This window comes from Pelophylax lessonae, assembly GCF_965119305.1.
Source record: "Pelophylax lessonae genome assembly, chromosome: 6".
Classification (NCBI taxonomy): domain Eukaryota; kingdom Metazoa; phylum Chordata; class Amphibia; order Anura; family Ranidae; genus Pelophylax; species Pelophylax lessonae.
Genome location: NC_138773.1, coordinates 33,053,882 through 33,070,777, shown reverse-complemented (window position 1 = coordinate 33,070,777; position 16,896 = coordinate 33,053,882). Strand labels below are relative to the sequence as shown.

The 16,896-nt window shown below is 46.8% G+C and overlaps 1 protein-coding gene across 1 annotated transcript; it reads left to right on the top strand.

Moving 5' to 3' along the window:
• Positions 1-438: 438 nt before the first annotated feature.
• DUSP14 (dual specificity phosphatase 14) lies at positions 439-16,515 on the top strand. The gene is made up of 2 exons (XM_082260796.1): positions 439-649; positions 15,618-16,515. The coding sequence occupies exon 2, from the start codon at positions 15,701-15,703 to the stop codon at positions 16,358-16,360; it is 660 nt and encodes a 219-aa protein (XP_082116922.1). The 5' UTR covers positions 439-649; positions 15,618-15,700; the 3' UTR covers positions 16,361-16,515.
• Positions 16,516-16,896: the final 381 nt, after the last annotated feature.

Genomic DNA, 16,896 nt, shown 5'->3' with positions numbered 1-16,896 from the left:
CTTTGGTTAAGAAGTGTGGTTAACCACGGACGAGCTTCTGATAAAAGGTAATGGCATGGTGGCGATCAGGTCGGGTTATCAGGTGGGGAGGCACACCTCTCCCTGGTGGTCTAGTGGCTAGGATTCGGTGCTCTCACCGCCGCGGCCCGGGTTCGATTCCCCGGTCAGGGAAATCTTCTTTCTCCACCCGAAGCCAGCGTGTCCTTTCAGAATACTGGCAGTAGCTGGACGCTATTGTCTCGGCTTCTGCCTGGTAGATCCAAAAAATAAATTATCAGGTGGGGAGGCTTTTCTGAGCACAGGCTGCGATGCTCTGCAGAGGGAGGGGGAGAGGCTTTAAGAAAATAAGACAAAAGGTGCAGCAGCAGCAGCGTTGTCTTGCATGCAATGCTCTGCTGGGGGGGGGGGGGGGGGGTTGTAGCGGGGCTGCGTACAGCGATGGGTTAACGGAAGGAGCCGCTTGTGGCATGAATATGTATAGCAGTGAGGGGGTGGGCAGTGTGTAAGTGTATGTATGTGTCTGCCTATCACACGCCCCCCTCACACCCTGCATCATCTTCTCTGCAGAGCCGTCACATAAAGCCCAAGGAGCAGAGCCACGCACGCTGTTGCCGGGGACTGTCACACAACATGAGACGCCAACACAAAGGTAAGCCGCCTTTTCCTTCCCATACAAAAGGTGTACGAGGCACGCCGGAGCCTGCCACCGCCCCCCGATCTGCACACCCCTCGTACAACCCAGCTGTCTATTATTATTATTATTATTATTAAGGATTTCTATAGTGCCAGCAATTTACGCAGCGCTTTACAATATTAGAGGGAGACAGTACATATACAATACAATAAAATACAAGAGGATTTAGAGGGCCCTGCTCACAAGAGCTTACAATCTATCGATTAATTATTAGGAGGGGGGGTGTGTCACCCCTTCTGAGTTAACCGGCTCGCCTTATTAGTTTGGCAGATCTTGCAAGCGCTCTTAAAAAAAGTTCCACGCTCGTGATTTCATGGTGATGCGCCCCCCCCGATCCGGTTTCCGAGAGCGCACGGCGGGCAGGAGTGCTGGACGCCACGGTCCTGAGCGGCGTGGGCGCGGATTAACCAATGTGATGTGATCAGGAATAGGTTGCATTGGAGAAGGAGTGCTAGAATACAATACAGGTGATTGTAGTCTGGGGCTGGCACCACCCTAAAAGTGATCCGAGTACAGTGCAAGGTAATGTTCCAGGGATCAAAGGAAATGGGGATATGAGTGTGCCCAAAAACAAAACAAAAAAAAGTTACAATAGAGAACAACAATTACATTTTTAATTGATAATATTCATACATATGTGCAGGGATTTTAATATATCATATTTTTGTGTGATATATGGATTTTTATTGTATTACCTTGAACCTTTTTCTTTTTAATTGGTAATACAAAAAAAATCATACATCACACAAAAATATGATACATTAAAATCCCTACATTGGAACATACCTTGTACCTTTTCTTTTTAATTGGTATGTTCCAAGTCTCAAAGGAAGGAAGAGGCACTGGAAATGGGGGGACATGAGTGTGCCCAAAAACAAAAAAAAAATTACAATAGATAACAATTACATTTTTAATTGATAATATTAATACATATGTGCAGGGATTTTAATGTATCATATTTTTGTGTGATATATCAATTTTTTTTTGTATTACCAATTAAAAATGTATTGTTTTTAACTTTATATATAAATTCCTACGAGCAACCTTTTATATGGTAGGGTTTTTTTATAATTGCCGCAGACACTTCACTTCTCATATACAAGTGCAATCGGGCTATTAAATATAAAATAGTGTTGCGCAAAAATAAAAAACCTATTAAAAAGAAATTTTTATTTTTTTTATTATTTTTTTTTTTTTTTTATATATTGGTGATAAAAACTGTGATTAGCATAAATATCTGTGCTCAAATAAATAGAATAAATACCTACAATTCCTCAAATGTGTTCAATCAATATTTCATAAAAATGTTTTTATATATATATATATATTTTAAATATATAAAAAAAAATTCTTTTTAATAGTTTTTTTTTTATTTTTGCGCAACACTATTTTATATTTAGTATTGTTTTTACCTATTGTGAGATTTTTTTTGTTTTTGGGCACACTCAAATCCTCCATTTCCAGTGTCTGTTCCTTCCTTTGAGACCTGGAACATTCTTTGTACTTTCTATTTTTTTGGGGGACGGTGCCAGTATTTTTATACAGGTAATCTCCCTGCAGCCAACACTTGATCCAAGTACACTTACAGTATACCCTACCATAGGCATGTGCACAGGGTGTGCCGGGTGTGCCTGGGCACACCCTAATCACCTAGTGCACATTAGCATTATCGCTCTGTTTGCTGGCGGGGAGATGGGAAGGATCTTACTCTTACCAGCTCAGCCATCAGAGAAGTGCTAAAGCACTTCTCTTTCATTGTGCCAGCAGGAAGATAAATGCACCGGGGCCATATACATGTAGACACACACATGCATGTATGTTTGAGATTTGAGGTGCACACCCTAATGCAATACGCTGCGCACACCTATGTACCCTACTGTACTGCACTATGGAGTAAGGTGGTGCTATATTAGGCTGCAATAGGTATTAGATAAGATATAAGGATACCTGTATTAAATAAGGAGTGCTAAATGCATTGGTGTGTAAACTGGGGCCAGCAACTTACACTCATCTATGTGTGCCTACAGTATACCCTTACTGTACTGCACTATGGAGTAAGGTGGTGCTATACCAGGCTGCAATAGTTATTAGATAATGAGATAGGGATACCTGTATTAGAGAAGGATAGCTAAATGCATTGGTGTCTAAACTGGGGCCAGCAACTTACACCCACCTATGTGTGCCTACAGTATACCCCCACTGTACTGCCCTATGGAGTAAGATGGTGCTATACCAGGCTGCAATAGGTAGTAGATATTGAGAAAAAAGATTGATAAGAGATAAGGATTGCTAAATGCATTGGTGTGTAAACCGGGGCCAGCGGCTTACACATATCTATGTGCGCCTACAGTATACCCTTACTGTACTGCACTATGGAGTAAGGTGGTGCTATATTAGGCAGCAATAGGTATTAGATGAGAGATAAGGATACCTGTATTAAATAGGGAGTGCTAAATGCATTGGTGTGTAAACCGGGGGCCAGCAACTTGCACCGATCTATGTGTGCCTACAGTATACCCTTACTGTACTGCGCTATGGAGTAAGGTGGTGCTATATCAGGCTGTAATAGGTCGGACTGCACTAGATAAAGAGTATTAGAATTCATAAGACTGGATTGTGGGCTGGGGGCTGGCAGCACCTTTACACCCATCTTTGTACAATTACTGTATTCCCTATGGTACTGCGCTATGGCATATGAAGGTGCTATGTCAGGCTTTAATAGGTTTTAGACTGTATCAGATTAGGAGTATTAGAATTCATTAGATATGTATACCCTACAGTACTGCGCTATGGAATATGGTGGTGCTATGTAGGCTTAGTGTATACCCTACAGTACTGCGCTATGGAATATGGTGGTGCTATGTAGGCTTAATGTACACCCTACAGTACTGCGCTATGGAATATGGTGGTGCTATGTAGGCTTAGTGTACACCCTACAGTACTGCGCTATGTAATATGGTGGTGCTATGTAGGTTTAGTGTACACCCTACAGTACTGCGATATGGAGTATGGTGGTGCTATGTAGGCTTAGTGTACACCCTACAGTACTGCGCTATGGAATATGGTGGTGCTATGTAGGCTTAGTGTACACCCTACAGTACTGCGCTATGTAATATGGTGGTGCTATGTAGGTTTAGTGTACACCCTACAGTACTGCGATATGGAGTATGGTGGTGCTATGTAGGCTTAGTGTACACCCTACAGTACTGCGCTATGGAATACGGTGGTGCTATGTAGGCTTAGTGTATACCCTGCAGTACTGCGCTATGTAGACTTAGTGTATACCCTACAGTACTGCGCTATGGAATATGGTGGTGCTATGTAGACTTAGTGTATACCCTGCAGTACTGCGCTATGGAATATGGTGGTGCTATGTAGACTTAGTGTACACCCTACAGTACTGCGCTATGGAATATGGTGGTGCTATGTAGGTTTAGTGTATACCCTGCAGTACTGCGCTATGGAATATGGTGGTGCTATGTAGGTTTAGTGTATACCTTACAGTACTGCGCTATGTAATATGGTGGTGCTATGTAGGCTTAGCGTACACCCTACAGTACTGCGCTATGGAATATGGTGGTGCTATGTAGACTTAGTGTACACCCTACTGTACTGCGCTATGGAATATGGTGGTGCTATGTAGGCTTTGTGTATACAGTACTGTACTGCGCTATGGAATATGGTGGTGCTATGTAGGCTTAGTGTACACCCTACTGTACTGCACTATGGAATATGGTGGTGCTATGTAGACTTAGTGTATACCCTGCAGTACTGCGCTATGGAATATGGTGGTGCTATGTAGGCTTAGTGTACACCCTACAGTACTGCGCTATGGAATACGGTGGTGCTATGTAGGCTTAGTGTATACCCTACAGTACTGCGCTATGGAATATGGTGGTGCAATGTAGGCTTAGTGTATACCCTGCAGTACTGCGCTATGGAATATGGTGGTGCTATGTAGACTTAGTGTACACCCTACAGTACTGCGCTATGGAATATGGTGGTGCTATGTAGGTTTAGTGTATACCCTGCAGTACTGCGCTATGGAATATGGTGGTGCTATGTAGGTTTAGTGTATACCTTACAGTACTGCGCTATGGAATACGGTGGTGCTATGTAGGCTTAGTGTATACCCTGCAGTACTGCGCTATGGAATATGGTGGTGCTATGTAGACTTAGTGTACACCCTACAGTACTGCGCTATGGAATATGGTGGTGCTATGTAGGTTTAGTGTATACCCTACAGTACTGCGCTATGGAATATGGTGGTGCTATGTAGGTTTAGTGTATACCCTACAGTACTGCGCTATGGAATATGGTGGTGCTATGTAGGCTTAGTGTACACCTTACAGTACTGCTCTATGGAATATGGTGGTGCTATATCAGGCTGTAATAAGTATTAGACTGCACAAGATAAAAGGAGTATTGGAAATCATCAGACTGGATTGTGAGCTGGGGCTGGCACCGATCTGTGTACAATTACTCTTGGTGCCTATAGTACTGTGCTATGGCATACGGTGGTGCTATGTCAGTATGTAATAGGCATTGGACAGCATTAGATGAGGACTATTACACTTTATTTGATTAGATTGTAAACTTGGACCAGAAGCATCCTTACACTGGTCTAGGTATGCTTACTGTATACCCTACTATACTGTGCTATGGCATATGGTGGTGTTATATAAAGCAGAACTAATTATTTTTTTTTTTTATTGATACAGCATAACACCGCCCACATTTACTGCTGAATCTGCTATACGGTGTCAGGGATTCATGTACAGTCCTGTCTGTCCTCCTGTCCCATGACTACCTCTCCCCTGTGACAGGTATACAGCTCTGTACAGGCTCTGCTAGATCAGATGACAGCTAGGGGCCACGGCTAGATCAGATGACAGCCAGGGGCCACGGCTAGATCAGATGACAGCCAAGGGCCACAGCTAGAGCACGCCAGGAATTTCTGTGCAGTTCTGTGCTATACAAGGCAGCTACTACTTTACAGGCGCTGCTGCACTGTGCCACAGGCCGGCTCTAGTATTTCCAGGGACACACAATTGTACATTCCAAACATTGTGCTTCTACCGGGCCCCAGGGAGTGAGGGTACATACCTTGCTACATTGTGAAATGTAGACGCATTGCTCCAGCACAGTGTATTATATTGGTTATTAGCACTAAGTGTGTTTTTTTAGACTTCCAGGTAAAAGCACAGTTTCTTTATCGTCAGGGACACAGGGTTGCAGTAAGTCTTGGACTTAACCTTGGATGGGTTATACTGCCATCTACAAACCACCTGTAGGGGACAGGATAACCTAGCTGCGGGAGGCAGGGTAACCTAGCTGCGGAAGGCAGGGTAACCTAGCTGCGGAAGGCAGGGTAACCTAGCTGCAGGAGGCAGGGTAACCTAGCTGTGGGAGGCAAGGTAACCTAGCTGTGGGAGGCAGGGTAACCTAGCTGCAGGAGGCAGGGTAACCTAGCTGCGGGAGGCAGGGTAACCTAGCTGCAGGAGGCAGGGTAACCTAGCTGCAGAAGGCAGGGTAACCTAGCTGCAGGAGGCAGGGTAACCTAGCTGTGGGAGGCAAGGTAACCTAGCTGTGGGAGGCAGGGTAACCTAGCTGCAGGAGGCAGGGTAACCTAGCTGCGGGAGGCAGGGTAACCTAGCTGCGGGAGGCAGGGAAACTTAGCTGCGGGAGGCAGGGTAACCTAGCTGTGGGAGGCAGGGTAACCTAGCTGCGGGAGGCAGGGTAACCTAGCTGCGGGAGGCAGGGTAACCTAGCTGCGGAAGGCAGGGAAACCTAGCTGCGGGAGGCAGGGTAACCTAGCTGCGGGAGGCAGGGAAACTTAGCTGCGGGAGGCAGGGTAACCTAGCTGCGGGAGGCAGGGAAACCTAGCTGCGGGAAGCAGGGTAACCTAGCTGCGGGAAGCAGGGTAACCTAGCTGCGGGAGGCAGGGTAACCTAGCTGCGGGAGGCAGGGTAACCCAAATGCAGGGGACAGGGCAACCGAGCTGGAGGAGGCAGGGTAACCGAGCTGGAGGAGGCAGGGTAACCCAGCTGGAGGAGGCAGGGTAACCCAGCTGTAGGAGGCAGGGTAACCCAGCTGTAGGAGGCAGGGTAACCCAGCTGTAGGAGGCAGGGTAACCCAGCTGTAGGAGGCAGGGTAACCCAGCTGTAGGCGGCAGGATAACCCAGCTGCAAGGGGCAGGGTATCCCAGCTGGAGGCGGGAGGGTATCCGAACTGGAAGAGGCAGGGTAACCGAGCTAGAGGAGGCAGGGTAACCGGGCGGCAGGGTAACCAAACTGGAGGAGGCAGGGTAACTGAGCTGTAGGCGGCAGGGTAACCCAGCTGTATGTAGCAGTATAACCTAGATGTCCAAGAGGGAATACAATCCCATGTCCCTTAATGGTCGATTAAAGAAAAAAAATATGATTTTTGCACTTACGGAAAAATCTTTTTCTTGAAGTCCATTGAGGGACACAGGATAGGAGTAATTCATGGATATGTGGGTTATACTGCCCACTACAGGAAGTTTGTAGGTTGCAAAATAACCCACATGTCCAAGATTTGACCTTGAGAGGCACTGGCCTATAGCCTACACTTCTACAGTATTCTCAGCATTTGACACTTCAGAGTGTTGGATGCCGGCTGAGCCCTGTAGAGACGTAGGGGTTGGAGGATGAACCCATGGCACCTGGTGGGGCACTTAGGCATGTGATACTTCCAGAAATGTTGAATGCTGAAGAAGATGGAGTCTGCAGTGCTGGAATGGAGGGGAGGCACAGGACACAGGAGAGTGAACTATAACGCCTCTTCTTTTGCAGGGAGCTGCCTTGAAGAATATTTAGTTTCATCCTGAGAGGATGGCTTTAACTCTTAAAGCTGACGTTCGCTTTCATTACATCCCTTGTTTTAGTCCCAGTGATTGTCATCACTGTGTCTCTGTGCTCCTCTATGCAATGCAGGCAGATCATGGCTGGTGGGAGGAGACGGCAGGGTGCTGTACATATTATTACTGCTTCAGTACTCCTCTCAGGAGCCCTCAGCCCTGATGCAAGCTGGCACTTGAGAGGAGTTATGCAAATATCAAAAAGCCCTGATGGGTGGCTGTCAATCTGGAGAAGTGGGTGTTCTTAGGCAGGCTGCATTTACATAGGTAACGCCCACATGTGATACTGAGCCTCCATGATTGAAAGACCTGAAATCCAGTGAGTGAAAGGGGCTGGCCAGGGACAGTCAGATGGGGAGGAAAGCGCTAGATCAGTGGTCTCCAAACTGCGGCCCTGGGGCTGGATGTGGCACTTCGCTTGCCTCTATCCAGCCTTTGCATCCCTATTCTATCAACCACTGCCTCTAATGATGGGTACTCTGTTCCTCCCATGTACATTAATGACTGGGTGCTATTCTTCCCATTGACATCAATGATGGGGCGCTATTCTTCCCATTGACATCAACGATGGGGCGCTATTCCTCCCATTGACATCAATGATGGGGCGCTATTCTTCCCATTGACATCAACGATGGGGCGCTATTCCTCCCATTGACATCAATGATGGGGCGCTATTCCTCCCATCGACATCAATGATAAGGTGCTATTCCTCCCATTGACATCAATGATGGGGTGCTATCCCTCCCATTGACACCAATATGGGGTGCTATCCCTCCCATTGACACCAATGATGGGGTACTGTTCCTCCCATGTACATCAATGACTGGGTGCTATTCTTCCCATTGATATCAATGATGGGGTGCTATTCCTCTCATTGATATCAATGATGGGGTGCTATTCCTCCCATTGATATCAATGATGGGGTGCTATTCCTCCCATTGATATCAATGATGGGGTGCTATTCCTCCCATTGATATCAATGATGGGGTGCTATTCCTCCCATTGATATCAATGACGGGGTGCTATTCCTCCTATTGACATCAATGACGAGGTGCTATTCCTCGCATTGACATCAATGATGGGGTGCTATTCCTCCCATTGACATCAATGACGGGGTGCTATTCCTCGCATTGACATCAATGATGGGGTGCTATTCCTCCCATTGACATCAATGACGGGGTGCTATTACTTCCATTGACACCAATGATGGGGTGCTATTACTCCCATTGACACCAATGATGGGGTGCTATTACTCCCATTGACACCAATGATGGGGTGCTATTCTTCCCATGTGCATCAATGATGGGGTGCTATTACTCCCATTGACACCAATGATGGGGTGCTATTACTCCCATTGACACCAATGATGGGGTGCTATTACTCCCATTGACACCAATGATGGGGTGCTATTCCTCCCATTGACATCAATGATGGGGTGCTATTCCTCCAATTGACATCAATGATGGGGTGCTATTCCTCCCATTGACATCAAAAGTTTGTAGACCCCTGCGCTAGATGATGCTAGACGTCCTCCAGCCAGCAAATGAGGCGGCTCTATCTGAGTTGCTGCAGCTTCTAATGCATATTGTGAGAAGCTCACAGTGTGCGGTGACCTCTCCTGGACTGAAATGGCTTGCTTTGATGAGTCTGTACAACTGTGAAAGACTAAAGGTCCAATTTAAGTAATGAAACTCTGCCTTGTGGTATCTGAGGACTGAGCGGCAGCATTACTTGTGTGTCCCTGATCCAGACACACAATAGGATGTAGCAGTACTTGCCATAGTACAAATGATATACTGGAGGAGTGCCGGAACAGAATCTGGTACATGTGGAGTGTCATCCACGTGCTCCGGAGACCGGTGCCATCTCATTGTATAGTGACGCGTCCCTCCCACGCATATCAGCTCTCCCCCGCTCTGCTGTGATTCACCGGATGAGTCACATTGTCAGTTGTACATTGTGCCTCCCTGACCGACGCAAAGTGTGCTGTTACCTCCATTCAAACTCCGAATTCAGCTGCTGACCCCCTCACCCTTTAGGATGTGGCCCCCGGGACCTCCGAACTCCCTGGGGAGTTTTAGTACCGTCATGGTGCCGTATTCATAGCCCAAGTTACAGACCTGCCTTGCCATGTTCCTGAGAATCCCCCTCTTCTCTAATATAATCTTGCATACCAGCATCATTCTTATTTATTTTGTTCTACTATGATTGTATACTATATGCCCAGAAGTGTGTGGACTGCCAGCCATCAACTACGTGAGCTTGTTGGGCATGCTATTCTAATACCATGGCCCAGAGGCGTAACTAGAACCTTCAGGGCCACAGTGCAAGAAACCATGAAGAGCCCCCCAGACCCCTGACCGGGGCCCTTCCCTTCAAGCCTGGGGCCCTTTACTCTCGTTGCAGGGCCCATTATTACGGTCCCGCAGCGGGACCCTTTCACAAGTTCTGCAGTGGGCCCCCTTCCTTCAAATCTTGGGGACTCCCCACGGTGGTGGAATTCCAGGGCCCGCTTGCAAGTTTGACCTTTGCGATCCTGGAAGTTCACCCACTGGTGTCAGTAGTTTTTATTTTTTGGTATTTCAATTGTATTTTTTTATCATTTTATTTATTTTCATTTTTTTACAATGTCACTGACTATGACTCTGTCCATTCAGAAAAGGAAGAAGCTGGTAAATTACATATTTACTGACCCCTTCCTGGTCCTCTATTGTGACACATCCCCTGCAGCAGCCGGCAGGAGAGGGGAGGGAGCACAGTGATGGGGGACCAGGGGAGCACACAGGGGCCCAGAGACAGCAGAACACAAGTGAACTGGATAGGAGGGGCGGCGGGGCAGCATACAGGAGGAAAAAGGAGGACAGTGATTTCTCTACTATCCAGGTGTACAGGGGAGCCACACAGGCCCCCTGGAGCATGGGGCATGGTTGCAATTGCAACCCCTGTAGTTACGCCCCTGCCATGGCCTTTAATATGGAGCACACCCACCCTATGTGGCTATAATTCCTCTACTTTTCAGGGAAGGCTTTATACAAGATATTGGGGTGTGTCTGTGGGCACTTGTGCCCATTTGTGAGGTCGGGTACTGATGTTGGCTGAGAAGACCTGGCTCACAATTCAACTTGTCCCAAAGGTGTTCATTAGAGTTGAGGTCCTCCACACCAAACTCACAAAACCAAGTCTATATGGAGTTGGCTTTGTACACAGGGGTACAGTCATAGTCATGCTGGAACAAAGACGAGCCATCACCAAACTGTTACTACAAGGGTGGAAGAGCACAGTAGTCTAAAATGTCTTTGGGAAGGTATCTGTGGGGATTTGTGCCCATTGGTGATGTTGGGAACTGATGTTTGATGAGAGAACCTAGCTCACAATCCAATCTGTCCCAAATTTGTTCAGTAGAGATTGTTAGGGCTCCTGAGGCCACTTGAGGTCCTCCATACCAAGCTCACTAGACCATATCATGGAGCTGGCTTTATACACAGGGGCACAGTCATGCTGGAACCAAAAATGGGCCTTCCTCAAACTGTTGCCACAAGATTGGAAAAGCACAATAGGCTGAAATGTCATTGAAAAGGTATCTGTAGAAATTTGTGCCCAATTGGTTAGGTACTGATGTTGGGTGAGAAGATCTGGCTCACAGTCAGCATTCCAATTCATCCCAGAGGTGTTCAGTCGTATTGAGGTCAGGGCTCTTGAGGTCCTTCACACCAAGCTAAGTAAACCATGTCTTTATGGAGTTGGCTTTGTACACAGGGGCACAGTCATGCTGGAACAGATTGGACCTTCCACAAACTGTTACCACAAGGTTGGAAGAGCATAATGGTCTTAAATTTGTTTGGGAGGGTATCTGTGGAAATTTTTGCCCATTTGTGAGGTCAGTTACTGATGTAGGATGAGATAACCTAGCTCACAATCGGTGGTCCAGTTCATACCAAACAGGGGAGGACTGGGCCAGGGGGGCAATTGCCCCCTGGGCCACTCTAATGCCCCATAAAAAGGCTGCACAGCTTCTGCCACAGACATGCCTAAAGGATTCCTGGTGAAGAGAAGTAAAAAGTCCCTGCCGTTGACCTACTGAGTGTGGATTGAAGACCAGGACCAAGCGCAGACCCCCCCCAGCATGGATGGCGTAAACTGTGTCTGAGCAGAGGCTGGTTCCATGCCCCACTGGAGACTCTTCTCCCCCGGCCAGCCCCAACCAAGCTGTCCCCAAACACCCCCTGCTGGCCAGATTGGCAACCCAGAATCAGCCGGTAAGTAGAGAGTATCTGGAGCAGGGCTTCTGCTTGGAATGGGGGTTAGGAGGATTGGGAGAGTGGGAGGGGGGCAGGGGTGAGGGAAAGGGGGAGGGAGCCGAGTCACTGAACCATGGGCCTCTGGTTTGTACTTGCCCCCTGGGCCGAAAGTTGTCAGTCTGCCCCTGATCCCAAAGATGTTTAGTAGGGTTGCAGTCATGGCTCTTAAGGCCACCAGTGGTCCTCCAAACCATGTCAGTTCATACGAAAGGTGTTAGGTAGAGTTGAGAACTGGGCACTTGAGGTGCTCCACTCCAAACCTCTCAAACTATGGAGCTGGCTTCTACACAGGGGCACCGTCATGCTGGGACAGAAATGGGCCTTCAACATGTAAGGTGTGGAAGAGGACAATAGTCTAAAATGGAAAGGTAGCTGTAGAAATTTGTGCCCATTTGTAAAGGTCATGTACGGATGTTGAATGAGAAGACCTGGCTCACAATCGGTGATCCAATTAATTGCAAAGATGTTCGATAGGGTTGAGGTCACGGCTCTTGAGGCCACTTGTGGTCCTCCATACAAAACTCATGTCTTTTTGGAGCAGGCTTTGTACACAGGGGCACAGTCAAACTGGAACAGAAAGGGGCTTTCACCAAACTGTTACCACAAGGTTGGAAGAGCTCACTTGTCTAAATTGTTGTTGCATGCTGTAGTATTGCAGTGGAAAAAAACATTGCTGGCAAGTAGTCTTCTATTGCAAAGGAGACTCTGTCTCTTTTGCTGTAAAAGGGTCCGCCTTACCTGCAAGCAATGTTTATTCTGTTTGTACTCTGAGCCAAGCGCCTTCATAGCTAGAGGGGGTACTTTGGCAGGTAAGTCTGTTTATAATATACAAATATGCTGCTTATACTTGCACATTATGGTGAAACCCCGACTCGCTCCCTTGCCGAGTCAGAGCTATGCAATCATCAGGGAGCGTGAGCTTTGCGGAGTGTAGACCTCCAGGTCTGACCTAGCAGATCAGCCTCCTTTCTTAAACTGTAATGACCAAAGGTTGGAAACCGTGGATACTCAAAGTGAAGAAATGTCATCAGCACACCAAGGATTCCTCAAAAGTCACTTGCCTGATGAAGGGGCCCTACGTGGCTCCAAACATTTGCTATAGATTTGTCATGTGACCACGGAAAAAAAGCTTTGGACCCTTTTGTGGAATCCTTGGCGTGCGAATGACATTTCTTCACTTTTGAGTTTCCACGGTTTCCAACCTTTGGTCATTACAGCACCCAGCATCACTGAACAGCTGGTTATCTTGAATGTGTGTGCGGGGAATATTGCATTTGGTCAATTTCTAAGTCCCCAGGGTGCAGCACAGGGATTGATTTGAGGACCAGCACTGGTTCCTGTAGGCAGCACCAGGTGCACTCCAGCACTGCTACCCTAGGGGATTTTTAGGCCTGCTACCCTAGGGGATTTTTAGGCCAAGTCATAGGTAGTCAGGTTAAAAATAAAAAGTCAATGGGGTCCATTCTAAAGCTGGATACACACTATACAACTTTTGTTTTTAGATTTACCTTCAACTATGTAGTACAGGGGCCTGCCTGATTGCATACAAATTGAATGTGTTTAGATTTGACCTCATACTATATGGCTTTGGTAAATCTAAAGACAATTGTATAGTGTGTATGGCCCATTAAATTCCAATTTGAGTCAGCTAGGAAAGTTGATACCTACTCATCAAACCAAGAGTGAGACCCATCTGGTTCTGTGGCTGATGAGTCTGGAAAACAGTGCTGGTTTTGGGGCAGGATGTGATTGTACCACAGAACTAGCAACCAGGAGTCAAGCCATGGCAGCTCAGGAAAAGAAAAAAAAGTCTCAGGCTTTGACAAGTAAAGTTGCCCTAACAGAAAGCTAAACTTGAAACGTTTGATTAAAAAAATGTGATCTGTATCCTCTGACACGATTCACTGATTACACCTTCAACTGTTGGCTTGCCTCTCGTTGAACGAGGACCCGTTTCTTTGCTTGCATGGCTCTTTTTCGCCCAGAGCGGCCCCTTTACTAACCATGGTGCCATTTCTTTGTTTGCATGGCTCTTTTTCCAACAGACCGGCCCCTTTACTAACCATGGTGCCAGCTCATGCACTTCAAGGTACCTCGGTCTACCATTATATCTAATATACTTAGCAACTCTTCGAATGTATAGTATGAGTGGTGTTGGCTTGTTGCCAATGAACAAAGTACTATGTTTCTGTATATTTTTGTTTTGTGACGAGTTGCTTTATTTTTGTTGGATAAAATATTTCTTAAAGAACTGCTCTGGAATGTAAAATGAAAAAGGGCGGGAGAAATCCTGAAGGTAGTTATAAGGGTAGGTTGAAAGACGATTGGGCGCTCAGAGGGTGATGGATGGGGATCTAGATTGCAAGCTGGTCTGATTTCGGAAGGCCTTTGTGAATTGTCACCATCAAACACAAAGAGAAAAGTTGTCCCAATGATCAAACAGGGTGCTGGTAAGGTCCGCAATCCTGGCAGCTATACTTGATTAGAGAAAAACAACCGCACTCCAGTTTGAAGGTATAAAGTAATAAAATCCATTTATTGAAAATCCAAACGATCCATATTGACAATCAGAGATAGGGGATGAAGACACAGTTGACTCGTTTCACAAAATTACATTTGCTTAGTCATAACCCATGTGACTAAGCGAATGTAATTTTGTGAAACGCGTCAACTGTGTCTTCATCTTCTATCCCCGATTGTCAATATGGATCGTTTTTATCGTTTGAAGGTATAAAGTAATAAAATCCATTTATTGAAAATCCAAACTGGAGTGTGGTTGCTTTTCTCTACTCAAGTGAATTGTCACCATACTGGGTTATGAAAGGTTGCCACCTCATCCCTTTAAACCCAAACACATATGAATTAAACAGGTTCTGAGGCTAATTTAATGCAGAGAAGGCATCAAGTGAGTTTAATTACCACCTTAATCAGCCACAGAGCCTGTGTAATCAATATGTGTTTGGTTTTAAAGGGATGAGGTGGCAAACCTAGGTTATAATAAATCAATATCACCCCCTCAAGACCTTTTTCATAACAAAATGTCCTAGCACCTGCTGAGCAGACATCAATAAACATGGCTGACTGGTTCACAGAGCACAGCCGGTGATCCTTCACATACTGGCACAAGATGAATACGGTCCTGTTATCTCCAGCCAGCCCTCACATTCCTGCACGCTAGGCTCATCCACACCCAGTGACCCTGGACAGCTACAGCAAGCTCATCTACCCCTTGTAGAAAATCCCTCCATCAAACCAGAGACTAGACAACTGCTTCTGTGAAATCCTAAATCCCAGTATCCCAACCCAAAAACACTTCTGGGCCTGGATGCAAAATATAAAATAGGGCAACGCGACTTCTCTTTATTAACTATACACCATTTAATAGCATACTGTGCTTTGAGCATAAGCAGGGTCATACCTCGTCCAATCAGAGAACACTTGGCATTTATTGTGAGATTTCTAAACGGCGCCCATGCCGAGCAGGTGGAGATGCACTTTAAGTTATCTAGGCAGGGCAGGGTCAGAATTTTGAGCACTCAACACATTCCTTATACTATGCACAATAGAGAAGGGCAGGGCAAAATCAACGTGACTTTTGGCAGGTTACTGTATAAATGTTTTATCTATGCATTTCAATAGTGTCTTGTTACGAGAAGGTCATAATGTGCCTCATGTCTGACTACTTGTGTTATTACATCAGTGGGAGAGGTTTCTTATGTTATTGTCTCCTCTGTCCCCCCCGTAGGTTGCAGAAAGTGACTGCAGAACGAAACAGAAGAGAAGTCTGACTCTCAGCACACTCTCCATCTTACAAAGATTCCCCTCTATATGCCCCTGCAGCTGCCCACCATGAATTTTCGCAGCCACCGGCTACTGCGCCGCTCTGCTCCGCCTCCCCCGGTGATCTCCAGCAAACCCACCCCAGTTGGCGGAACTTCCAGCAGCGGATTGTCAAGCTTGAGCAGTATTGCCCAGATCAGCCCCTGCCTGTACCTCTCTAGCGGGAACGCCGCAGGCAGTCGCCAGCTGGTCTACGCCCGCAATGTCACCTGCATAGTCAACGCCACCCTCGAGATCCCCAACTCCAACTGGCCAGACGTCGACTACATCAAAGTGCCGGTGCCTGATCTACCACACGCCCCGTTGGCGCTGTACTTTGACTCCGTGGCAGACAGGATTCATCAAAATGGAAAGCGGAATGGCAGGACTCTGGTGCACTGTGTGGCAGGGGTAAGCCGTTCTGCCACCCTCTGCATCGCCTACTTGATGAAGTATCACCGCCTGTCTCTTCTAGATGCCCACCAATGGGTCAAGACAAGGCGGCCTGTGGTACGGCCAAACGCTGGATTTTGGCAGCAGCTGATCCAGTATGAGAAGAAGTTGTTTGGCAAAAACACGGTACGATTGGTGCCATCACCGCTAGGACTTATACCAGATATATACGAGCGAGAAACTCGTAATCTCATCCCCGTTTGGGGTTTCAGATAAAGATGACCTTTTCTCAAAGACTAGACTTTGGCTGGTGCATATAACTATCTAAAGAGGTCTTCAGTCTATAGTAATAGTTTCAGTATTGGTATGAGGCAGACAATCTCTCCTGCACCCGGTGACAGGACCAGGCCCCTTAGCACCCAAGGTGAAAAGGTCAAAGTGAACCCCCCCACCCAAGAACTGAACTTCTTCAGCAGGATAGGTTGTAGGTTCTGCCGTTTTAGTGCTTCCCTCCTGCTGACACGCCTAAGCCTCTTTTGCCTACCCCTGCCTTCACCAATGACATTGTATCTCCAGAGAGAGGTCCCATTGGCTTGGCCTCAAGGTCTTTTTGGTCTCAGGTCAGGTTGGTCATTAAAGACCCTCCTTCCTGATAACTAGCAATTGGTTGATGTAGCAGGTACTAAAATGAACTGCACATGCCTGTTACCCAACTAGGCTAACTAGCTGTCAATACTATGGCAGCTCCTCACACGGTTACCAGTTTTGTTTTGGGGGAGAGCCAGAGGACATCCGGTTGAGCCACTTGTCAG

What these genes read in the sequence shown, in the direction of transcription:
- DUSP14 (XM_082260796.1), top strand. Translation starts at nt 15,701, where the DNA reads ATGCCCCTGCAGCTGCCCACCATGAATTTTCGCAGCCACCGGCTACTG.